Source organism: Osmia bicornis, chromosome 9 (genome assembly GCF_907164935.1).
Source record: "Osmia bicornis bicornis chromosome 9, iOsmBic2.1, whole genome shotgun sequence".
In the NCBI taxonomy this organism is placed as follows: Eukaryota; Metazoa; Arthropoda; class Insecta; order Hymenoptera; family Megachilidae; genus Osmia; species Osmia bicornis.
This window is the reverse complement of record NC_060224.1, coordinates 7,302,231-7,325,843: the sequence shown is the minus strand read 5'-3', so window position 1 is coordinate 7,325,843 and position 23,613 is coordinate 7,302,231. Positions and strand designations below refer to the sequence as shown.

The 23,613-nt window shown below is 48.3% G+C and overlaps 4 protein-coding genes and 3 non-coding genes across 19 annotated transcripts; 3 read left to right on the top strand and 4 right to left on the bottom strand.

The window, feature by feature from the left end:
- Nucleotides 1–437: 437 nt before the first annotated feature.
- LOC114880921 (synaptic vesicular amine transporter) lies at nucleotides 438–11,398 on the bottom strand. 6 transcript variants are annotated; one of them, XM_029197431.2, is made up of 12 exons: nucleotides 11,163–11,398; nucleotides 7,022–7,185; nucleotides 4,651–4,893; nucleotides 4,420–4,576; nucleotides 4,210–4,352; nucleotides 3,948–4,130; nucleotides 3,777–3,878; nucleotides 3,538–3,712; nucleotides 3,232–3,283; nucleotides 2,954–3,137; nucleotides 2,626–2,759; nucleotides 438–2,564 (listed from the first exon to the last, which is right to left on the bottom strand). In XM_029197431.2, the coding sequence occupies exons 2-12, from the start codon at nucleotides 7,134–7,136 to the stop codon at nucleotides 2,496–2,498; spliced, it is 1,557 nt and encodes a 518-aa protein (XP_029053264.1). In that variant the 5' UTR covers nucleotides 7,137–7,185; nucleotides 11,163–11,398; the 3' UTR covers nucleotides 438–2,495. The 6 variants fall into 6 exon arrangements, with proteins under 6 accessions (XP_029053264.1, XP_029053265.1, XP_029053266.1 ...); XM_029197432.2 differs by lacking the exon at nucleotides 11,163–11,398 and adding an exon at nucleotides 9,707–9,919; XM_029197433.2 differs by lacking the exon at nucleotides 11,163–11,398 and adding an exon at nucleotides 9,770–9,919.
- On the top strand, nucleotides 2,850–2,920 carry Trnag-gcc. The gene has a single exon. It is a non-coding gene; the product is annotated as a tRNA-Gly (tRNA).
- Nucleotides 3,364–3,436, bottom strand: Trnak-uuu. The gene has a single exon. It is a non-coding gene; the product is annotated as a tRNA-Lys (tRNA).
- Trnaa-cgc lies at nucleotides 5,633–5,704 on the top strand. The gene has a single exon. It is a non-coding gene; the product is annotated as a tRNA-Ala (tRNA).
- Nucleotides 8,231–21,867, top strand: LOC114880919 (alpha-1,6-mannosyl-glycoprotein 2-beta-N-acetylglucosaminyltransferase). Of its 8 annotated transcripts, none has more exons than XM_029197426.2 (8): nucleotides 8,231–8,321; nucleotides 18,237–18,492; nucleotides 18,563–18,746; nucleotides 18,888–19,310; nucleotides 19,448–19,790; nucleotides 20,329–20,610; nucleotides 20,956–21,206; nucleotides 21,281–21,867. In XM_029197426.2, the coding sequence occupies exons 2-8, from the start codon at nucleotides 18,486–18,488 to the stop codon at nucleotides 21,507–21,509; spliced, it is 1,719 nt and encodes a 572-aa protein (XP_029053259.1). In that variant the 5' UTR covers nucleotides 8,231–8,321; nucleotides 18,237–18,485; the 3' UTR covers nucleotides 21,510–21,867. The 8 variants fall into 8 exon arrangements, with proteins under 8 accessions (XP_029053259.1, XP_029053256.1, XP_029053257.1 ...); XM_029197423.2 differs by lacking the exon at nucleotides 8,231–8,321 and adding an exon at nucleotides 15,808–15,900; XM_029197424.2 differs by lacking the exon at nucleotides 8,231–8,321 and adding an exon at nucleotides 16,177–16,829.
- On the bottom strand, nucleotides 13,523–15,569 carry LOC114880917 (putative odorant receptor 85d). The gene is made up of 5 exons (XM_029197421.2): nucleotides 14,246–15,569; nucleotides 14,083–14,182; nucleotides 13,930–14,025; nucleotides 13,713–13,868; nucleotides 13,523–13,642 (listed from the first exon to the last, which is right to left on the bottom strand). Exons 1-5 carry the CDS (start codon nucleotides 15,361–15,363, stop codon nucleotides 13,592–13,594), a joined length of 1,521 nt encoding a protein of 506 aa, XP_029053254.2. The 5' UTR covers nucleotides 15,364–15,569; the 3' UTR covers nucleotides 13,523–13,591.
- On the bottom strand, nucleotides 21,829–23,535 carry LOC114880923 (protein D2-like). Its single transcript, XM_029197440.2, has 5 exons — nucleotides 23,071–23,535; nucleotides 22,879–22,994; nucleotides 22,650–22,770; nucleotides 22,161–22,374; nucleotides 21,829–22,089 (listed from the first exon to the last, which is right to left on the bottom strand). Exons 1-5 carry the CDS (start codon nucleotides 23,090–23,092, stop codon nucleotides 21,951–21,953), a joined length of 612 nt encoding a protein of 203 aa, XP_029053273.1. The 5' UTR covers nucleotides 23,093–23,535; the 3' UTR covers nucleotides 21,829–21,950.
- Nucleotides 23,536–23,613: the final 78 nt, after the last annotated feature.

Genomic DNA, 23,613 nt, shown 5'->3' with positions numbered 1-23,613 from the left:
TCTAAATCAAAGCGATTTTCCGTCGATTATAAGCGCGATTTATCGACGAGATCGTTACTAGCAACGAGAAAACTGCCGAAATACTTTCGTGCCTCGTCGTATCGCTTATTGTCTGTTCACAATAGCAGTCATCGACGAGTTAATCTCTAAGCTTTTCCATCGATTCGTTTGGACGCGTCAGAAAAGTTACATTGAAAAGCGTAGCCTCACCTTGAAACGCATCGTTCAATGATCAAGATTTCCAATCCGATCGATGCGGCCAAGCAGTTGCAAAGTTACATATCGCTAGTGACCAGATGAAATACGACGACGAGAAGCCTGCTCGAAGAAGCAAACAAAAATCTATATGGTACATCGAATGTATCGCGGATTTGATTTTAATTGAAAAGGAGGATGAACGCTGCGGGCAACATTGTATCGATCAATAATAAAGTTAATTTCATAGATGCACCTACAGATTGCTATAATTGCTTTCTAGAGACATACACATACTTTTACTATATTTACAGGAAACTAAAGGAGCCCTTAAATACGTTGAATACGGATAATACATGTACCGGCTATGTAGATACAACGACGTCGATTCACCCGTTTCTCGATCCGATCCTTACGATTCCTAAGCTCTTTATATTTTTTAACTCGATAGAGGTTGATTCTCTGATCGGGTTGGATTCTGAAAAATCATTCGATATCTCGATCTCTATTTTCGCGAACAGCATGCCCCTCCTGGTTTTCCTTAATCGTACATCCGCGGCAGCGTCGAACGTTCGCTAAGAATTCGCAAATCGAATTGACTCGCGTTTCTTACCGGGAGTAGGTGCGTGAGCAACGCAGCCTCGAGGATTCATCGAATTCGCAGTGGAAGCCTGTTCTATTTCTGCACCAGTTAACTCTTTGTTACAATATCGTTCTACGCACGCGTTTCAATCGCCTAACAACGTTACAGAGTCAAACGTACCACGAAAACTCTTAACAACTCCTAACGATTTTGCTTAATCGCTAAGCATCAACATTATACTCTATACTTGTTTGAATATATTAAATAGACCTGAACAAGGCCCGTTAACGATCAATAAATTAACAACGTTATCTATGCGTTTCTTGAAAGATTCGCCTACATCCATGGTGTAGCTTAGGACCTAAACGTACAAACGGTCGTCGTTTCTCGACCAGAACAACAAACACACGATTATCGATAAACTTTTAAGATATAATGTTCGTAAACGTTACTACTCTACGTAAATATTATACTAACACCATTTCGAACTACTATCGCTAGAAGAAACGAGGCGTAACGCCCTTACGATCTATAATATGCATTTGAAAGAGCTAATCCGAAAGATAGAACGCGAACGAAGAACGAGAGAACGGATTTATATCGATGGGAAAACGAGGGAAGGATACGTGCTTGAGTTTTCCGCCGCGAATTCGCATATAGTTTATCTTGTAATTTGCAAATTCGTCGAACGGTTCGACGCTTCTTTTCTTCAAGTTTCCGCGTTACTACTGTTCGTTTCGTTTCACAAGAGAACGTTTGATCGTTCGTGAATTAGAAACAACTCGGGTTTAATTATTATTATCAGGATTTCTTGGTTTCTCATCGTTGCTCGTGAAAAGCAAAGTCGCGAGAATCTTCGACACTCGAGACGCTTTATTCGGTAATTATATCCGCGATTACCTACAAGTGGAACATCCTATATGCCGATTAGATTTGCAAATATTCGGAAAACTCTTCATCGTGCCTAATCGCCGTGGCACGGTTTCCCTGCAGCCATTCAGGGAATCCAAAGTAGGCGGTTCTCCGTGAAAAATTTTTCATTTAAATTCAATTTGACGGCCTCGAAGCGCTAAAAACTTTTCGCGATTCGCGAACCAACGAGCGCGTATCGATGTATCCTTATCCATCGGTGCCTCGATCAATCGACGTAGATATACTAGGTGTTTCCAACATAGTGGCACAACAGTAGAGCGAGTAAATCTACATAAAAGAATAAGCTGAAAATTCATCGAAATTTCAATACTTATTTTTAAAAAAAACCGCCATAAACTCGTGGCGTTGTCTGGTTTCAACGACGAGAACAGCAAACGATGTGATTTTTGCGTTTTAGATGCACCAAACAGTAGATAGCACAACTTGTTGCCGCAATTTTTAAATACAGAATTTTCGATGAATTTTCAACATGAATTTATTTAGAAACAAAGCTTCGTAGGAAAAACATGTCATTCTACATTTTGACTTACTTTTTCGTGCAAATTCGCTAACTCTTCGGTTATGCCACCAAATCGGAAACTTCCTGCATATTTGTTTGGTAACACGCTGTTCACGTGTACGATTCTCTTGAACGCACACACTTATTCTTACGATTTACTCTACCTTTATGTACAATAAACGTTAGATTAGAAAGTAAATAATAATGTTTCGTGTACTGTATTCAACTCGTTGCTGCTGCATCTCCAGAACGCGGGAAAAGAAAAGTTTAGAAACCGCCGTGCCATTATTGTTCATCCTCTTCATTCTGGTACGTTACGTAGCGCACAGACGATTTTTCGCCAATGATCAATGACTGAAATGCAATCAATGATATATATTTGTACATTCACAGTTTGATCAATCCGTCGAATTACCTTTTTCTCCTCTTTGGTCGGTGGTGCTCTCAAAAAGTACATTAGCGGGGCGTAAAGAAAGTTTAGAATCGCGATTCCAAATAACATCCACTCGAAACCGATAGTGTTGACTAGCGTGCCGCTCAATGCAGGTCCTAGAAAATGATAGATAGGTCTTTTATCGATTATTAATAATATTGTTGAAGCCGGCGAAATGTTTTTGAAAAGAACTAGGGAACATAGAAGCATCGGTGGTTCAGTGGTAGAATGCTCGCCTGCCACGCGGGCGGCCCGGGTTCGATTCCCGGCCGATGCAAAATTTCTTTTTGCAAAATCCTCTTTTACGTACCCACGGCGAAACCTAAACAGAAGGCGACATCTCCGATAGCGTAAACGCTTCCGTATACAGCGGTATGTCTAATGTCTACCAAATATCCCAATTCGGGCATCATCGAACTGTCCACCATGCCAATTGCGAATCCCAAGCCGGCGTTGGGCACGATCAGATGATCGATACTTTTAGCCAACGGTATCTATAAAAAACGGGATCAACATTTACACCCTTTGGATAGCAGAGCGTTTAAAACTAAATACAATGGTATCGTGGATTTGTACCCTGATACTTACGCACATCAAACAGATACCAATAACGACCAATCCGATCAGGGAAGCTAACCATCTACGGCACATGAAAAATGTGTACAGTATCAAAATAATATAAATAAGAATATATTTATAATAAAAAGACCAAAAATAATCCGCCCGAACAGGGACTCGAACCCTGGACCCTCAGATTAAAAGTCTGATGCTCTACCGACTGAGCTATCCAGGCGACGTATTTCAGCCTCCTCCATTGTTCGGTACTATCGTCTTTCCAATTTATACGATTCCTGATACTTTAATAAACGAATAAACGATCGAGTATCTACCAACCTGCCCATTCTGTGTCCAAGCGGTCCGAAAAGATTAGTACCGATCAAGTAGCTGATGCTAGCTGGTAAAAAGGTGGCACCTTGTTTCCATCTGCTCGCACCCATCGTGTCCATCATCCAAATCGGAAGACTAGGCTCCAACATAGCGATACCCATGTTGGCGAACGTGATAGCGCCTAAAAGAACGTAATTTCGTCGTTCACTGATACTACCAGAAAAGGTAGACGAATAAGTACGTACCAGCGGCTATGAGGATATAAGGGTCGGTGATTAAACTCTTCAGAGACGGCGGTTCAGCCTCGGTGTACACGATGGACGGTTGAAGTACCATAAGCTGTAAAACTGGAAAGGGCAATTTGAGAACGTTGTAAAGAGTTAAAATGTAGAGATTTGTAAATGGACGAGACTCACGTCCATCGCCAAGGGCTAACGCGGAAAGAACCAAGAACGGAGCAGATTTTCCAACGAATTCGTACATGACACCGCCAAATGGTGGACCGATGAGGACGCCAAGGGCCAAACCACCCAGAGCGATTCCCATCGCGTTACCCCGTTCCTTGTCGTCTTGGTACCTCTCGGCCAACATACCCATACCTACGAATCAATGGATTTCTTTCGTGCCCTCAACTATTTCATCTTTCGAAAGCAAAGGAATAAAATTCATAGGATTTACCTGATACGCTCGAACAAGAGGAACCGATTCCTTGCAACGCTCTCGCCAAGAAAAGGATACCGTAGCTTCGTCCGAACGCGAATATCAGCGTAGAAAGAAACATGATGATGAAACCGGTGAACATGGGTATGCTGTAGCCGATTCTGAAACGAAATAAAACATGACACTGTTTCTTGTCGATCGTGATTCAATGGGTACATGTTCGTTTACTTGTGGGTGAGAGGACCGACAATCGGATTAGCCAGCAATTGAACGAAAGCTTTCGAAGCGAACATTATGCCAACGGCGACCGTCTCCTGTAGTAACTCGCGATGTCGTTGCTTCTTTTCTTCTATCTCCGACAAACTCGCCCCAACGTCCGTGCTTTCTGTCATACGAATCGAACGAGACGAGCATTAATAAGAAAGCAAAAGCGATAAGTGCGATCAGCAAATTTCTTACCAGTCATGCCCATGCAAGGAGGGATGGTCGCATGGAGAAACTCGGTTTGAGAATCGATCGTATTGTTCGAAGAGCCAGCACCGTTTGGGTTGGTAATTAGGCTGGAAGTTGTAGTAGAGGCGATCTTGCTCGTAGGCTGAACGATTCCCAGCGTCGTTCGTACGGGGCCATTGCCTTCTAGGTGTTGGCTCAGCGTTGAGTTAGGATGCTTGATGTCGTACAGAAATTCCGGGATGATGGGCACTGTGAACGCGTGATGTGATCGTTTATGGATTTTTCAAAGATACGATTCGAGAATGCTGCGTCTGAACCTTCCTTGTACGACGCGCCAACTCGTTATACTGCCCTTGCGATCTGCCCTGCCTAAGTTTCCCTTCGTTCTCAAGGCTCTCGAGGGCCTGTCTGCAGAAAATTGGTTGCACGTGGTGACGACAAAAGGTCTTGACTTAGAGATGACGTGCAAAATCACTAACGGTGATTTATCACAATGATCGTAGAATCACGATCACGATCGTGATCTTGTATGATTACTCTTCGTAATTCTTGATCTTGATTCAACTATTTTTTTATAAAATGCTTCAATATAGCTTGCATAGAGATATCTGAGCATAATGCGCAAAGAACGTTCAGTTAGTCATAAATTTTGGTAGTTACCAGTTAACTACGGTTTTTATTTTCGACCAATCAGAAGAGAGCATGAAAAATCACGAATCACTGTGAAAAATGATCGTGATTAGAAACGAACGTGATCGAATCACTGGTGATTCACAAGTAGCAGTTCTAGCCATCACTAGTCCTGACACGCTGTCAAGCCTGAACGCATTGCTGCCAACAGGCCTCAACCACGTGCACAGCGTACGAACCATCGACCATCTCGTAAACCGACGATCTAGAAAAACACTGGCGATCCTCGATCGCGATCATACGCTAAACATTTCACACTCGTTACGAGTACGCGTTTCTCGAGCTTTCATATCGACTCGGGGGTGTAACTCAGTGGTAGAGTGTCTGCTTCGCATGCTGAAAGTCCTGGGTTCAAATCCCAGCACCTCCAAACCGAAGTCAGTATTTTTTTTCTCTTTCCATTTCTTTCGTGATTGTCCACGGTACGCGTACGGTCACCGGACAGAATAGGATTTTTGGCGAAAGGAAGCAAGGAGATTGTAGGTTAACGGTGAGTATGTAGCAAAGAAACGGTTGACCGCGATCGAAGGGTAAAGGAAAGAAAAGAAAATGGAAAGGGTGGCGTTAAAGAGGCGGCAAAGGTTCGAGGTCGTTTAAAGTACCGAAAGCGCATCTCATGATTTGTTAGCGCGCGATGGAGAAGCTGTTTCGTATGCCCTACATAAATGCATGACCACTTATCTGGATTGCCAGAACGAGTCGGACGTCCTCTCGACCCCTCGATTCCGCCACTTTTCCCGTAGCCTGCTGCCCTCGCGTATATTTCCGACCGCTGTATTCGATGCGTCGAGATTGCCGCGGCCAGGCGAAGGGCGAGCCGCTGCCCGCACACCGGGATATATGGTATAACAGACGCGTGCTTCGTGAATTAAACATTTCGCCGAGGCGATAAAGGAAAGCGCGCCGTGTCGGACCGAGTAAATAGCGATCGAGCAAAGAAGAGTTTAAGAGCTGGAAAATCCAAATGACCGATTCTATCTTTAACTTCTTTTTTTTTCAATTATAAACGCGTATCGATGAAGGTAGATCTAAAAGCGACAGGCAACCGCGTGGAAACAGGCAGACTTCGTTGTTTATACAACTGGTTTCCTAAAATTGCCAACAAATTCAGTCATCGTTCAGGTATTTTTAGTACAACTCGAACGCTGTTCAATTCCGATAGATTTACAACCTGGACTTCGACCATATGAAAGACAGCCGAAAATAGTCGGTGGTCCGCGAGGTAGGTACCAGATGTCATGGGACCGATCGTTATTAAAGAGAGTTAGGGAAACGGTAGGCAGGTCGACGTTGGCTCTTTATACCGAGTAAGAAATATTGTTCTTAAAGGTGTTGGCAATGGAGCGAAAAAAGGAATAACACATTTTTCTAGAGTCGTAAAGGAACAAACGTTCCTCAAAGTATTTCCCTCTACACGCGTACATGCATATTCGACGCGTTATTTCTAAAAGACGTAGACAAAAGGAGCAACTCGAACTTTCATTTGGACGTTCGAAGCATCTTTGGAGAAAGAGGGCGCGTAATTAGTTCGTTTCATCAACGAGAAGAGAAGATTACGCTGGCGCTGGACGGTATCGAGCCGCCTTTCTTCCACAAAGCAAACCAAACTTTTCTTTCCTCTGGTGTTCCGCTAAGTTTCATCGCTTTCTCCTTTCTTTCACTTTTCTGTCGACGATCTGTTACTTACCAACCGTGGTCAGAAGCATATTGTCCAGAAGCAAAGCGATCGCGACGATCACGAGAACCAATTTTCGCGATTCTCGGCATCGTTGCAACCAACCGTTCCATTCTCCGCTGCTCATTCTCGTCTGAAGATTCACGAATCGTCTTCTTCCTCTTCCGTTCGACGATCTGAAACGTAGCAAAGACGAACAGTAGAGAGTATCGAGACGATAAACAGGGGAACGTCTTCGACGTCGAGCGTTTACGTTCGCTCCAACAATCCCGAGAATAACGCGACGCTGCGAGTCGAACTTCCGGCGTTTAAAGCACTTTCCGACGTGCTGCGAACGATTCTTCCATTGTGACGAGCGAAATAGCCAGCAATAAGCGAACGTCCCGAACGAAGAATTCGCTACTTTACGCAATCGAGGAGAAAGAAGGAAGAAAAAGGTAGGATAGACTGGGAATAGAGGAAAAGGCGTTTCTGTAGGTATAGTCTAATCGAAATCGGGTCGGGTACTCGAACGAAGCGATCATCGAGCTATCGAACAGCCAGCGTCGTTCGATGATCGAGCTATAGAGTTAACGGCGTTAATTGGCCGCTTTTAGCGGTATCTCCCATGGACTATCGCGCAACCATTCCGCAGCCCATGGCCTCGCTGGTTCTCTTTTATTCGTAATAACTCGATTACTCGATGCTTTTAGCTCGGCTAATTTTCGCACGCTTCCCGTGAATAGGAAACCATTAAGGCCGTCTAAAGCGGCGCTCGACAACGATTTCTACCTCTCCTCTCCTTGTCACCTCGTTAAGAAGCATTCTCTGCCTCGCTCTTTCTCTCCCTCTCCCTGTCCCCTCTGCCACCCTGTCGTGCAATTTTTACGGAACGCACAAAAGAAAAGGAGTCCGCTCGGTCAGGGTAGTAGAATTGGTTCCGCGAGATAAGGCAACTTTTCACTCTGCACACTTCTCGATCACCGTTTGTCCGTCTGTCCGAGTTAGGTGGACCGTACACACGGATGGTATGCGCGTGTGCACGTCATACGATTTTATGTAACGGATAAGAGGATAATAGGGTCGTACGTCTTGGTTCTCGAGTATGCGGGCGGCTGCTGCGGACGAGTCAAAGATTGATAAGGCGTCGCGACGTGTGCGTAACGTTACGGTGAGAACGGTTCGCGAAGAAGCTACTCGAGCCTCTGGCCTCGAGGGGACGGAGACGTTCGCCAGGAAGGAGGGCGAGGAAGACGGAGAAGAGGATTTAAGGGAAAAAAGAATCGATGGAGAGGGAAGCAATCAGCATTCTCGTGAAAGCCGGGTCCCCTGGGTGCGTGCATTATTCTCCAGAAGGACCGAAGAAGATTTTTCTTTCGCTTTCCACTCCTGCCCTCCGATACTTTGCTTTCTCTTCCTACCGACGCGTTTCATTCTCTTATCCGTTCGGTAATCACGTCGAAGAAGGACCGCGAACGAACAGTATCTACCACCGGCTCTTTACCGATTCTTTTCTTCTCTCTAGCTTCTTTCCCAATCCCCCTACCCTTTTACTCCTTTGTTTTCCGTCGACGAAACTTTCAATTTTCCGTTTCATTTTCGCATAAGCGACCGCGAGCGTTTAATTTAATCGTGCTCGAACCTCGAATCGCGCGTTCAACATCGATGCTTCGAGTGCGCGTTCTCGTAGGATCTAGCTGCTATCGACGAAAGGGTTTGACACGGCGGTGGTTTTGCGATTGACAGTTTAGTTGGCTCCGCGTTGATGAAGTGACTACGGATCCAACAACTACTCATCCGACCTCGTTATCCCGACTCGATGGACGCGTACGCGATTCTACCCTTCTCCTCTGCCTCCTCCTTCTCGCTCTCACCCCCTCGTACACCCACCCAACTACCCTTTCACACTTCTCTTTTCTTCTCATCCCCCTCTCTCAATGCCCATTTTCGCATTTCACTCCTAGCAACGCGTTTCATTGTACGCGATTTTATTCCACGAACGAGTATATTGAGAAAGGCCGAGTTAATAGAAAAATCGTGTCTACCGTCAGCCGCCGATTTATCTTTCGGCCGTGCCTTGACCGCTCCCGCGGACTCGGCTCGCCTCGAACAACCTTTCGTCGTCGACCGATCCGTCTTGTTGCCTCTTTAAAAGTATCGTAATAACGCGTTTCGCGCGAGACAAGCAGTTACAACGCGTCGAAAGTTCGTCGGTGAATCGCGTTCCAGAGACAAGATGCGACACGAGACGAGAGACGCAACGATTCACGATCGCTGGTAAACTTAGTTTTCACTTTGAAAAGCAATTAGCAGCGCTGCCAGACCGAACAACCGGAACGGTACGAGTGTTTCGCCGAGTGAATAGCTCGATCGTATCTTTCGGACAACTTTAACGCGACTCGAAGTCGCTCGCGAATCAACGCTATTAATCGCGACGAATCTCGCGAGCGTACTCGACTTCCCTCAAAGTGGATCGCTAACTAGATTTCGCTCGGCAACAATTACACGCCTCTCGAAACTTTGTCGACCTTACAGATAGGTACGCGTTTCGTTCGTTCCGCTTCGAATCCATCGATTCGAGCGAACGAACGAGAGAGAGAGAGGAGGAAAGAGCACCGTACAAGAGACGCGATTAAAAGGCAAACTGTTGCTTCGCGCGCCAACAAGTTGGCCGACCGAGGAAAGGAAACGGTTAGACGAGCGATCCTTTCGTAATACCAGATTCCTCCTAGTTTCACGGCGATCGATCGTTGAAATCAGCGAACACGGTTTATCCTTCACCTCGTTCTTCTCCGTTCTCCAAAATGGAGCGTTCTCGTAGGTGCACTCGCGTCGCGCAACTGCGACGACGATTCGTTCGAGTCAAGATCGAGCGACGATCCGGCGGCCCGACGATATGAAAATAATCACGACCCTCGGTTTAGCGACTTTGTCGCAAGTGGTTCGACGTCCGTGGAATATTTACGCGCGACGACGGATGGGCGCGCGGGGGAGTAAGCGGTGGCAAAGAAGGCGATCGCTAAGCCGGAATAACGAGCTTAAATCGAGCCCGAGACATGTTGGGCGATTCGCTGCTGTCCGCAAGCAATTTCAATATCCATTTTCGAAACACGTTGATGTAACGTCTCGATATCCCGTCCGGAAAATCGACGGTCTCTTCTTAATCTCGAGAAAACTATCTATACGCGAAACTGGAGACGCGGAGATGGAAATGGAAGGCAAGCATCGCGAAAGCGGACGGACAATCGAATGCAAACAAGAAGGCGAAATAAAATTACGACGGCGTCGTATCTCGGTAAAAACGAATTTACCGAAGAGATCTCCGGAGCCCGAGTCTCGATCAACCTAATCAAAGAACCGTCTGTTCAATCACACGAATACGAACGTCGGTTCGCAAGCCCTGGTCCTATGGAAAAAGAATTTTCCTGCGTAAAATTGAAAGTGGAAGAAGCGAAAACTAGGCGTGGAAAGGAAACGGGTAGGTGCATAGTTGCACGCGATGACGCAGAGAAATGGCGAAAGCGAGAGACAAAGAGGGTAGAGTGTAGAGGAAGCAGAGGAAGCGGAGGATGCAGAGAGAGGTTCGAAGGAGAAGCAAGCTTCTCGGTTACCGTGTCTGGCGATCGGGTAATCGCATTATACCCGGTAATTACGAGACCGCTCGTAGCGGTGCAGGACGAGGCTGCAGCTCGGGCAAAGTACCGGGCAGGGTTATGCAGATTGCTTTATAACCTTGTTACCGATCGCTCTATTAACCTCGCGAGCTTCGTATCAGATAGTAGCTTTCTTCGCGATTGCTACCAAACGGGTCGCCGTCTTCCTCCATTTCGTTCTCATCGTTCTCGGAAACGTTCCTCTAACGGCTAACGCGAGCGAGCTGCGAACGACACGCGGAAACGAGGGTGCAATCTCGGGCGTGAAATTCAGTTAGGACTGGAAGCTCGATCAGGAAGCTGCGTGACACGACGTAACCGTTGAACGGAAGAAACGGAAATTCGTCTGCATGGGATTTTCTCTCGACTCCGGTGAAAACGGAAATGCCGAAAACGAACCGACGAACGGACCAGTGAGACCTCGCGCGCACGATCGCTATTGGAAACGGCGCGACGATAGAAAAACGGACAACGTTTCACCAAGGAAACGTGGAAAAATAAAAGAAAAGTTGCTTTCTTACCCAGACGGAAGGAGATGGCTCGTCGAGCTGTACGAGCGATGAAAAAGCGGCAAAGGCTTTCAGGTCTGAATCGATGGATCGTTGGTGGCGAACGAGACGGCAAGCCGGACGGTTAGGATTGGTAGCCGTGCTTCCAGGTGGAAGCGCCGCGGCCGATTGAAGAGCGACGGTGGAGGCGAGGGTGCATCTCACCCCGATTTTTCCGGCACGGGGCTGTCGCGCTCTCTGCCCACCGACGCGTCGTTCGCGTACGCGTACGCGTCGCGTTCGCGTCTCTCTGTCGCTTTCGCTTATTCTCCCGTCGCTCGTCGCCCCTCGTCCGTCACCCGTCGCCCTCTCTTCTCGATCCTCCAAGATCCACGCTCCCTTGACCGACTCGAAAGCGCATGGTCCATCGCGCCTCCGGAAGCCCCCACTCGTCCCTTTCGCTACCGCCCCTTTATCGCTACGTTTCTCTCCTCTCCGTTCTACTCGCTTCCGCTTCAACCCTCTCATCCCCAACGCTCCGCTACCCCTTTCAGCATCCCTACCTTTCGATCTTTGCTACGCTTTTCCCGATCCACCGATGCTTCTTTTCGTCTCTCCCGCCCTATCCTTCGTTTCTTCTTTCCGTCCTCGCGACTGTTATCCTTGCAATTTCCAAGCGTTTCTAGAAAATTCCTACAAATTTTCCGTGAGTCAGCGAATCGAGTAAACGCGCGAAAGCGAACCGCGAATGCGAACGCAAAGGGTGTAGGATCGTTTGGGGGTCAGAATATGCCGGCGAAGAATGCGGCAAAGTGAAAGAGGGGACGGTCGGAGCGGGGATGCTATTAAGATCAAGATTAAGATTAAGGGGGTGTACGGTGGGAATGCGATTCGAGGTCGAAAGGAACGCAAACCCTTCGAGGAATTCTCGATGCGCGTACCAGAGGCGGCTCTTTATTAAACCGGCTTTTATCACGTACCAGAAACCGAGTCGCCGTCGCTTCCATCGTTCCAGGCTTTTTCCAGCTATTGGTCGCGTAAGTGGCGAGGAAAGGCGATCGATCGACGGACAGGAGTCGAAGGACGGGCTTGGTGCGAAAGGAGAACTCGCGAAGCGACGCGAGACGAGGCAAACGAACGACGATCGGTCTCGGTGGAGCGCGATTACAGCCTGGTTGGATCGCGCGAATTCTATCTCCCGTTACCACCTGTGGAGCCGAAGTGGAAAGCGATATAGAAATTCCAGGCAGGAAGCGAATTCACTTGTTGATTTTAGGAAACTCCAGGGAAGACGGACGCGAGCTGCAACTTGTTGCTAAAGCAACGCGTCTCGTCCTTGTTTGAAAGCGTAACCGCTCGTCGAACGATTTCGATACGGCTTCGAGATTCCGTATCGGTCGATGCAGGAACGAGGAGAACGGGCAAAGATATCCAACAATAGGCCTGTCTACGACAGACGCTCCTCTATCTCGGTACACCCATCTCCTGTGTAATTAATTCGAGAAGGAACGGATCGCGGTACGCCGCCGCTGCCGGCGAAGATTGCCTTCGGAGTAGTATCACCCACTCGCCGGCATCTCTGCTCTTTGCTCCACCGATGCTCCCCTTTTACTCTCCGTTTTCCCCATTTTCCCGTTTTCGCGTTGCGTTTCCTCGGTAAGTCGGTGCCGCGAAAAGGCGAAATCGTCGACAACGTCGTGGAGAAGGAGAAATCTCGTGACGAGATATCGCGGGATTACAGAAAAATCCACTTTACTCGTAATTGCCAAAGAATAAAAGAAACGTTGGATCGACCTCCATTCGCGCGTCCCCTCTATCGCGATCCCGTCGCACTTTGCCTCCTTTATCCAGATCAGGAAATCCCTTTCTCCTCTGTTTCCTCGTTTTTCTCTTTTTACAATAGTTTCGTCTACGATATTTCATCGTTCAACCGGTAGACAGACGTGATCGCCGATAGAGAGGCCAATCGCAGTTTCTCGACGATAACGAACAAACTAAACGGTTTCGCGACGAGTGAAGAATCTCGCGAGACCCTCGTCCTTTTCGTCCTCGTCGTCGTCGAGAAACGAGAACGTGGTTTTCCTTCTTTCGGCTAATATTCGAAGCGCGCGCGTTCCCTCGCGAAAAATTCGTCTCGCCAAGCGACGAATGAAACGAAGAGAACATCGAAAACGTTTTCAACCTCTGACACTGCATTCTCCGCACGAATACCATCTTTCCGAACTGATCGATTCGAATACAAAAATAAAAAATCTCTTGTTTGCGCGTTGGAGGCCTTGTGTTCATTTTCTCTTATGTAAAGGGTATCCGCTCGTTAAATAAATAAATAGATAAATAATGCGGAATGACATGCGCGTCGCTGAAAAAAAAGAGAGGCAGATAAAATCTGTTGAATCGTACGTTACTCTTTGTTAAAACAAACGTTAAGGAAGGTGCGTTACAATCTGGTGAATGACCAGATGCTAATTCATACACTTTACAACGGTGAAGAACGAAATCGAGGTTGATATCATCTGAAACAAAAGCCAAATATGCAGATAAGATAGAAAAGACATAAGATATGGTAGAGGAAAGAAGAGATACCGAGCCAAACGTTTCCAACGAAAGCACCACGAATTTTCCAGCGGTCAGACGAGCGGGTTTCCGAGCTCTGATCAACAGCATGGAAATCGGCATCTGTAAGGGAACGGGATGTCGATACCAAGGCGAGGCGAAGGCAACACCACCGATCGCTTCGCTCTAAAGACAGAAACGGGATAAAGTTGAAGAGACTTGAAAATCAGGCTCGACTAGAAATTACCTTCGCAAGAAGAAGATCCGCGGGCCAGCTACACAGGAACAACTGCATCAAAGAGATCAACAGCGGCATAAAGTACTTGAACTTGTCGGGATCGTCCTGTCGAAATAGATCGAGTTAGAATCGTTGATCGAGAAACAGATGCGTTTTACTTACCCCGACCAACTTGAAGCCCACCAGAGAAATGTTATAGGTGCTGAGGACCAGTTGAATCAAAAATATTATGTGCGCGCGACGTTCGATTTCCTCGCAAAATCTGTTGGAAAAACGGGATGGAAAATGAGACGAGTAGACTACAGAAGAGTCGAACGGCACTCACTCGAGCAAAGTTCGATGATAAATCAAACAAATCCGAAGATTGTCCATCCCCGAAGGGGAGGACGAGGAGGAGCACGATCGACGAGTAGGGAACAAGTTTTCGATCCTCGATCGGATCACTTCAAAGTGTCCGCAAGCGATCAACGCGAATAAGGGAGCGGTCGTGTCTACTCCGACGGACGTCACGCCGACACTGATAATCGAGAGAACCTGGAAAACGTACGCTATCTCGAACCACGGCGTTTCACGAATCTCTAGGAAAAATTCGTACGGCAAACGTCGCCCGATTTCACCGTCAACGTCGAGAGTAACGTCGCTGACGTTTACCCCGTCGCGATCCATCCCTTTCGCGCCGTCCGACGGCATGGACGCGAACAAAGAGACCAACACGAAAAGGAAAATGGTAAATAGGCAAGTGAGCAAGAAATAGCTGGTCAATCGATTCGATTTCTTCACGTATTCTTCGACGATTCGCTTCTCCTTTGAATTCAACCCCGACCAGAGCAGCTCGCACTCGTTCAACATTTGCTGACAGCTGTCGCGAAACAGCAACAAGATCGTGAACCTTGCTTGACCCCCTACGAACGACAAGACCAGCGAGAAAGATTGCACGATGCTGATTGTCCAGAACACGTACAAATAAGAAAAGGTGTAAACGGTCATGCAGAGAAACGCTAGGCACGCCAACGCCTTTCTTTCCAGCGAGCGTTGCTCACGCGAAATCACTCCGATAAATTTCAGCAGAGACAAGTTCAAACCGATCAACCGATCGAACTTGGTCGCCACTTCGCGTCTCATCTTTGCTCCGTTACTCCCGGATCGACTAGTTTTTCGGTCTTTTCGGTCTCTGCAAGACGGTAGGGAATAGGGGAGGCGTGGGAATACGAACGGTGATTGGAAATATGCAGGAACCCGACAGGTGGGCCTGAAACACCTATCATTATCGGTTTCGGTAGAGAATACGAAAGAAAACTTTCCCGACGAAGAATACTCGATCGCGTTGCAAACACGCGAGCTTTTTTTTAGCATCGCGCGAGACCGAAGCGTATCGGTATCGGGAATGGAAAGGAGATCCACCCCCGCGTGGGAAAATGCGGGGATGCGAACGGGTCGTCCCATCTAGTGGAGGCGCGATAGGAGGTGACGAAGGGGTTTCGCTCGATGGAAAACCGAAGAAGACGCGGAAAAGCTGCGGCGAATAGGTTATCCTAGGAGAAACGCTCTTTATCGACGCCGACGTCGACGTCGAGACGGCGACGCGGCGGGTTCCGAGGGATGGCGGTAAAGTAAGATCGATCGTGCAGCTGGAAAACTCAGCCCCGTGTAGCAGCGTCAGGGGTCGTGGGGTGAGTAGAGCCAGCAGCGGGGGTGGGTGAGGTCGCAGTAGGGTATACCGCGATTCCATAGGAACGCAAGAGCGCAGTTTCGACGGAAAGTCGCGCGTACGGTGACCGAGGTGAGAAAAGAAGAGAAAGAGAAAAAGAAAGAAGCCGCAGCGACGGAAGAAAATTCCGCGGACGATCGCGATGGTTCGCCGCTTCGTCCGGTCCGCGTTTCTCCCGATCTACCTCGACCCGTTCGTCGACACGTGATCGCTCGACGAATCGTCTCGTCGAGATACCGTCGAGACCATACGCGCTACGACGGTGGACCTACGTAAGTAGAATAATTAAACCGAGCAACCCCCATTTGCAATCGGCGAGCAAGCTCGCCAACGGCGAAAACTACCCCTTTTGCTCGAGGTCGGGTTCTCTCGTCCCGGACCTACGAGACCGATCGATATCCTACCATCCCACCCTCCACTCTTCCTTCTCTTTCCCACTCTTTTTGCGCATAAGTTGCCACGTATGTACGTAAGTCATGCGATTCTATTGTCTATTTCTATTTCCGTATATAGCGTTGTGCTACTCCGATCGCCTATTATCGCGTTTACGTTTAACAGTTAATCAAGCGGTTGGGTTCCACGTAGCGACGCGGCGCGGCGCGGCTCGGCTCGGTGACCGCAATTGTTTTCGGGATTACTCCGTTTCCTGATTTCCCTTTCCAAAGCGATCTCGTGACCTCGCGACTTTGCCACTTCGCAACAGAGAATCGCGGCCCCGGGTAGGAAACCGCGAGTCGACGCGAGTAGCAGAATTTTCCGGTTTACCTTGAAATCGACGCGTGACCGAGTCGGCTCGCATTCATTCGTTTGCATTTGCGCGTCAAGCGAATTAGCCGTCACACGATACGTAACGCGCTATGAGAACGTTCGTTAGCGACGCGCCGCGCCGGCCCGCATCGTTTCGCGCTCTTAAACTCCGAAACGCTCGCGATTCGCGATCGCTCCTTCCCGAACGAATCAGTGAGCAAAGAAACGCCGAGGTTGCAAAGTGCGCAATCTTCGACTTCCTTCCGACGCCTTTTCGCCGACCGAGCGAATTTCGAACATAAACTTTGGCATAGACAAAGACTCGGTCGAAAGAGAAGGCGAGGGGTGGAAGGGAAACGGGATGGTTAAAGTGTTTTAGCGTTGCTCGAGCTACTTCTCTGTTCGAGTAGTCCTCTTCGGTACCCGGTGTGCTTCGCAAGCAGAGGATATCGCGGTTAGCTTGCTCACGGATATCCGCATTGTTTCGCGTCAACCAGCCAAGTCAGCTGACCTACATCGAACAGCGGCTAAGCAAAATGGGATATCGAGCCACTCGATGCTCATCTGCGGACAAACCACTCGCGATCCCTAGAGACCTTGCCGGCGGACGCCCAAACCGCGGCGGCGTCCTCCTACTCGACGACGCTCTTCCGTTAAATCCCTTCTTCGATTCGCGTTTCGCGCTTCGTCGCAGCCGATATCGCTGCCACCGTTTCCGTCCTTTCCCACTGTAATTCATTCGTTACATATTCCACGCGTTTTAAAGCCTCTCTGTTCTCCGCCTCCCTCGCCTTCTCGACGCTTGATCATCGCGCAACCAGCTGTACAGTGGGATTTCGTTTCCGACAAGTCTTTTGCCTTCTATTTCGTGTCTCGTGTCCCCGCGCTTCGCCGATCATCCAAGTGGCGGGACGTTCCCGATACGAAATCTTCCGTTGCAAAACGACTCGAGAAACGACGAGTCATGGGTTATCGTAACGTCAGTGCATACGTTGATTGATCGATCGATTAAAGATAACAGGTACAGTTTGTCACAGTAGCGTTTGTGCATCGCTCCAAATCGAAAGCTGGAACAAAAACTGAAGGAACGTACGGAAAAAGGTCATTGATAAAGGTTTGTAGTTTAATCGAGCTGATCCATCGAGGAAAACGGAACAAAACGAGTTTAGCGTCGATGTTGAACGGTAATAAATAACGATCAAGGTTGCTCGCGTATGCAAATGTTTCATCGACGCTTTCGTACGTTTTCGACTGGCATCGTACACCGACAACGCGACCAACTCGCGTTCCGTTCCTCCTCTTCTGCTTCGTCTTCTCCTCCTCAGCCTCATCTTTCCCCTATAATTCTTCCTTTACTCTCCCCTCTTCCGGCTTTTCGACAAGTCCGCGTGCCGTACTAAAAATAAATACGAAGCATCGTCTTCCGTGCAAGCCACGATGAAAGGAGGAAAAAATAAGAAGGAAAACGGTTCCGAACAGTTTCGAACGGTTTCCCCGGAGACGGATACGGATACGCGTTGTCTTCGACGCGGTAATTTGCATGGATCCGCACGGCGCGCCGGCGACGCGACAAAAACGGAAGAAGAAAAGAAAAGGGCCCCGGCTCTCGAGTTAACTCGTTCCATTCGTTTGAGTAACGTTTGAAATTAAATACCGGGCGATAACGCGGCCGCAACTCGCATGCCGATCGTTTACGCCCCCGATTCGAAGCGAGACCAGACGAAACGATACGATACGATACGATACGCCGCGATACTCGAGACACTTCGTTCGATTCTCCTACGCCTGCGAAAAACAAATGCGATCAGTTTCATGGTTTTCATCAGCCTGATCAACCGTTCATTCTATTCCATTTTTCTAGATTTCATCGAAATGAGGGACCACCCGTCACGCGTTTCCTTCGATTCAAGATAAGAGACGACCGTCTGCAAGCAGCTCGCTAAACGTGGCCGCGAACGATGCGCTACCAACAGATTTTCAAGCAGCAGCTTCTTCGAGCACGGCATATCGTACACAACAGCTTTCTGCCGGACAAACCGGTGAAAGAGAAACAAGGGAGGCTGGACAGGGCGTCCATTCTGTTTCGGAACGGCCGCTTAAGAATGCCAGCATGAGAGGTGAGAGAACAAAGTTGTTTCTCGATCCGTCGGATCAACGTTGATCTCAACGTTTCAATCGTTCTTACAGGATCGTCGTTTTTGGGAACGATCAGATCTGTGCGTGGAACTTTCCTGAGGACGCTAGTTTTCGTCTTCCTGGCAACGTTCCTTTGGCTTCAGCTTCACGTTATCAGCCTGACCGGTCGTGATTCCGCGGGCCAAGCCTCCTCCAACGAGACGTTGTTCGCTCTCGTGCCACAAGAACTGCACAGGTAAGCGTTTCACGGTATTAGGTATACATATGTACTTACAATTAAATGCGATTAGATACGATTAGATAAAGAGATCGTCTCGACCGGCTGGAGAGAAAGAGAGATAGAGATAGAGAAAAGGATTCCGATGATTTTTCACAGGTTTCTAAAAGAACGTCGAAACGGCTCGTCGACGTTGGCGAACGCGAGCGCGGAAACGCTGAGCGAGCTCGAGATAGCGGAGATTCGTCGGAACATAGAGAAAGCGAACGGCGAGCAAAGGGTGTACAACGAGGAGTCGTTCGGTCCGTTGGCGAACGACGCTCCCGTGATAGTGATCCAGGTGCACACGAGACTCACCTACCTCAGACACCTGATCGTCTCGTTGGCTCAAGCCAAGGGCATCGAGCAGACCCTGCTCGTCTTCAGCCACGACGTCTGGCATCCGGACATCAACTATCTCGTGCAGAGCGTCGACTTTTGCCGTGTCATGCAAATCTTTTATCCTCACAGCATACAAACTCATCCTCGAAGCTTCCCCGGCGAGGATCCGAACGATTGTCCGCGAAACATACGCAAAGAACAGTGAGTAACTCTCTTCCGAGTTCGCTCGTGCCGCTTTTCTTCTTTATTCCTCCTCCTCCTCTTCTTCTTCTTCTTCTTCTTCGTAAACACTTCTCTGCTTTCTTATCACTTTTGTCGACGGTCGTTTTGTTTCTCGGGGTGCATGTGGCTGTTCCCGCATCACCCTGTAGGGCCTTGAGTCTCGGCTGCATCAATGCCAAACACCCGGACCTCTACGGTCACTACAGAGAGGCCAAGTTCACGCAGACCAAGCATCACTGGTGGTGGAAGGCGAACCGAGTGTTCGATCAACTGACCGTCACTCGAAATCACACCGGCATGGTACTTTTCCTCGAGGAGGACCATTACGTCGCCGAAGACTTTCTACACGTTTTGAGACTGATGGAACGCACCTGTAAGCACAGCTGCGAGAGATGCAACGTCCTATCATTGGGCACCTATCTCAAGACTTACAATTACTTTGCCGACTTTAGTCGAAAGGTGAGAACAGCACGAATTGATTCAGTTCCCTGGCGCGCGCGAATCCGATTGCTCGTTGATTCGTTACGATTCGATTTCGTCTTCTCCTTATCCGCATTCTATTTTCTCCCTTCTTCGTCGAATCATCGAAATCGTCGTTAACCAACGAGGAGAACCATCCTCGGTATATCCTCGTCGCGTTGTTCTGGCTCGCTTCGTCGCTTTCGAATTCAATTGTCGCGTCGCGACGCTTTCGTTAAATCGTCAAATCCATTCTTTCTCTCTCTCTCTCTCTGTCTCTCATTCTGTCAATCTCTTATCTCTTTCTCCCTCATTCTTTCTCGCTCTGAAAAACGCGGAACGTTGAAAAGGAACGAGAAAGAGGACAGGCAAAAGGGGTGTGAAACGGTAGTCGAGTCTCGTTAAATCCCCGATAATGGATCGTAAACGCGAGCACGTACGAATCGTTGGTACGATAGGTGGTTTCCCTATCGAACAACACCACCATGTCATAGTGAATATCTGTGTGTCGATGTTTCACGCACGCCCCGTCCGTTAGTTCCTTGGCGTCAACAGCGCTCTGCAAAAGGAGTTCCTGCGTGGATTAAAGAGGCGGGAATCGTCGACGGGACAGCAGTCGACGAAAACCGAGGACAACGGCGGTATCAAGGCATTTCCTAGCAACGGCGTCCCCACCGGCGGCAGCAACACCGGCAACACGAGCGTCACCGGAAACGGCCCTCTTCTCTTAACCGTCGTCAATCGGAACGCGCACACGGGACAATCTGCTCCCGCATGGGCTTTCCAGCTCCTACCCGATCTCTACAATCATTATCAAAAGGTTGCCCATTATGGCTTTCGACGACACGATACGATCCGATACGATCCGACACATAACGACACGATACGCGCCACCAGAACCCCTTCGTTTCGCGTGCTTGATGCTCCAATCCATCTACACGACATCGTCTTTTTTGCTGCATTCGCACGCGCCATTTCAACATTTTCAAACATTCCTTCGCATCTTCCGACACACTAGACAGACTCACTCGATACGCGTTCGCGATCGCTCCGCGACCCTTCACGTTTCCTTCGCTCTCTTTTTTCTTTCTCTTATTTTCTTCCTCTCGTTTAGATCGTTTTCAAGCGCAATTTTAAAATTTCTCTTCAACGTTTATCCCGACAGGCCGAGGTGATACCCTGGATCTCGAGCAAACACAACATGGGAATGGCGTTTAATCGAGTCACGTGGAACAAACTGAGAAAATGCGCGTCCCAATTTTGCTCGTACGACGATTACAATTGGGACTGGAGTCTTCAACACATCGCGCAAACCTGTCTGCCCGCGAGCAAAGGGGCTGGGATCGTGCCCCGCACCGAGTCCGGTTTGGTCACGATGATGATGAGAGCGCCAAGGGTTTTTCATATCGGCGAATGGTAAGCTTTCTCCACTTTTTAGCCCTTTACTTTTCCCCTTCGTTATCTCATTCCCTCTATGCCTGTTTAAACAGCGGAGTCCATCACAAGAAGACCAACTGCGAATCGACCGCCGTCATAGCAAAGGTTCAGAACGTTCTAAAAGCCGCCCGAGATCATCTGTTTCCTACTCAACTGACGCTTACCGTGGCTGGTACCGCGAAAAAGACGAAGCTCCGAAAGGGCAACGGTGGATGGGGCGACGTACGAGATCATCGGCTTTGTTGGAACATCACCGTTTACCCGGATCTCACGCTACCCTGAAACGGAGACTCGATCGGAGTCGGGAGCGATCGATAGCGCTACTTATTGCCCACCGCCTCTACTTAGCCTCGCCACACGTTTCAGTGGAACGGAGCACACTTGTCCTACTCTAGTCATCGCATCGGATGCGTTGCAAGGAACAATTTTACGTCGGCTTTCTTCGAGCCGAGGATTGCTCGCGGCCCAACGTATGTCACGCGATCCGGATTCGCGCGCGACCGAAATAAACCTATCCACCGAGCCAGTCTATCGCGAATTCTACGTAGCCTAAACGCTACCCGTTTTATATTTGTAACAGACATCAACGAAAATAAACGAATCGACCGATTTTCTTTTATTCGTCGATCTTTTAAACCTTTTTTATTTGTTTTATTTGTTCGTAACTCGTCGGACGAGTCCAGCAACCGCGTCACCGACTCGATACCGTTTCCCTCTCAACGTTTAAAATCCCAAAAGCTTCGAGTACGCCGGCACGTTATCGTCGTATTCGGCCATCAGATAGTTTCCAGCTATCGGACCCTCCAGATCGTACTTCTCCGCAAACTTTTTAATGGAAAATCTTCTTCGCTGTGGACCGTCTCTGCAAATTGCCAACTTAATCGTTATTTCGCGATCTTTAGTCTAATGAACACGTTCGAAACGAGCATTTACCTGTTGCTCAATCTTCTCTCGTCGAAGGTGATCGATCCCTGATTTTGCTTGTAAACCAAAAACACGTACCGGTGTTTTCCGCTACCTTTAGGCGGTGCCGGTCCAACGTACTCTGCCAGTACCTCTCCTTTCGCGATGTTCTCCTCCGGGATGTTTCCAACCAGCCAGTGTCGGAATTCACGATTGTATCCCTTTCTCATCGGCACGTCAGGATCTGTGTGCAATCACATAAATGATCAACGCAGCAACCATTGAATCATCTCGACTCGTCTCGTCGCAAACGCGGCCACGTACACCGAGAAAACGAGTTTCCTCGGGTCGGCTCGGTGAAAGTATAGACGACGGCTCAAGGAGGAGGATAAGGTAACGTAAGGTCGCATTCTTTTTCTCCTTGCCTCGCGATCGAACGACAATCTGGCCGATGCGCACGCAACGAGACACCGAATGAAAATTTTAAACAGCAATTTACAGACCCGATGTAAAGCTTACCTGTCATCACCAGCGTGTAAAGCACACCCCCTTCGTGTTTGTAATGGATCTCAGGAATCTTTTGCGTCTCCGTCGGTGTAAACTCGTTACCAAACTCGACCGATTTCTCTCCATACTTTACCTAACTTTCAGAAATTACCTTTTAAAACGATCAACGTACATATATGGTAAATAGCTGAATTTTCACACAAGCACTCTCTCTTTCTGTTCCTCTTTCAAACATTCGCACCTCGATCTTCTCAGTAGGCGCCGCGTCTATGATATCCGGCAGAATCTTTGCTTTCTCGAATTCCGTTCGAGTATCCGCAGCTCCTCTGGCAAAGCAAACGCAGCAGCTGAGAATTCCTGCAATTTAACGTGGTATTAGTGACAAACGTTGCCAACGCGAAACCATATAGTCGACCATCGAGTATACACGAACCTATTAGCACAGAATACTTCATCTCGGCGTGTACTTTATGGTAAACGTATCCGTTGCTCGGTATCGACAAACTCGAATCCGTACGGCTGGAGGGAAACGTTTTATGCGATCGACAATCCCCACTCAACCTATAACACGTCAAGGATTCTCGCTTTGCGTTCTACTTTTTCTCTCTGCTCGACGTTTAAACATTCGCGTCTCTCCCCCACTATTCGACTCGATACTTCCCAAGTTTTCCATTTGCCATACGGCAACTGTTAAAACAAAGTAAATGGTCAAAGGATGCAGCTATAAAACAGCCATCGACAAACAACTTTCTCGCAAATTCTCGTTCAACCACACATTTTTACTCGCCGATCTCCGATTTCGCTGCAACTATGTCGTGTCTAAACGATAGATAGCAAGATCATTTTTTCCTCTCCCCTTTTCGCGTTACTCCCATACGACAAAACGTTTGTCATCGCTGAACCGCGATGACAATGTAAGCGTAAACGTTACATTAGAGACATGTTAAGTAACAATGACACGAAGAAAAAAAAAGTC

Bases quoted from the DNA above. Each gene is read 5' to 3' on its own strand.
- LOC114880923 (XM_029197440.2), bottom strand. From the start codon at position 23,092: ATGAAGTATTCTGTGCTAATAG. The intron at 22,995-23,070 runs GTTCGTGTATAC...GTTAAATTGCAG, and splicing joins GAAGTATTCTGTGCTAATAG to GAATTCTCAGCTGCTGCGTT. The intron at 22,375-22,649 runs GTAAGCTTTACA...GATTGCACACAG, and splicing joins TTACACGCTGGTGATGACAG to ATCCTGACGTGCCGATGAGA.
- LOC114880917 (XM_029197421.2), bottom strand. From the start codon at position 15,363: ATGGGACGACCCGTTCGCATCCCCGCATTTTCCCACGCGGGGGTGGAT. The intron at 13,869-13,929 runs GTAATTTCTAGT...TTCTGTCTTTAG, and splicing joins CGGATCTTCTTCTTGCGAAG to AGCGAAGCGATCGGTGGTGT. The intron at 13,643-13,712 runs GTATCTCTTCTT...CTTTTGTTTCAG, and splicing joins CGTTGGAAACGTTTGGCTCG to ATGATATCAACCTCGATTTC.
- LOC114880921 (XM_029197431.2), bottom strand. From the start codon at position 7,136: ATGAGCAGCGGAGAATGGAACGGTTGGTTGCAACGATGCCGAGAATCG. The intron at 4,577-4,650 runs GTAAGAAATTTG...TTCGTATGACAG, and splicing joins TCCTTGCATGGGCATGACTG to AAAGCACGGACGTTGGGGCG. The intron at 2,760-2,953 runs GTACGTAAAAGA...ATCATTTTCTAG, and splicing joins CTGTTTAGGTTTCGCCGTGG to GACCTGCATTGAGCGGCACG.
- LOC114880919 (XM_029197426.2), top strand. The intron at 18,747-18,887 runs GTAAGCGTTTCA...GATTTTTCACAG, and splicing joins GTGCCACAAGAACTGCACAG to GTTTCTAAAAGAACGTCGAA. The intron at 19,311-19,447 runs GTGAGTAACTCT...TTTGTTTCTCGG, and splicing joins CGAAACATACGCAAAGAACA to GGTGCATGTGGCTGTTCCCG.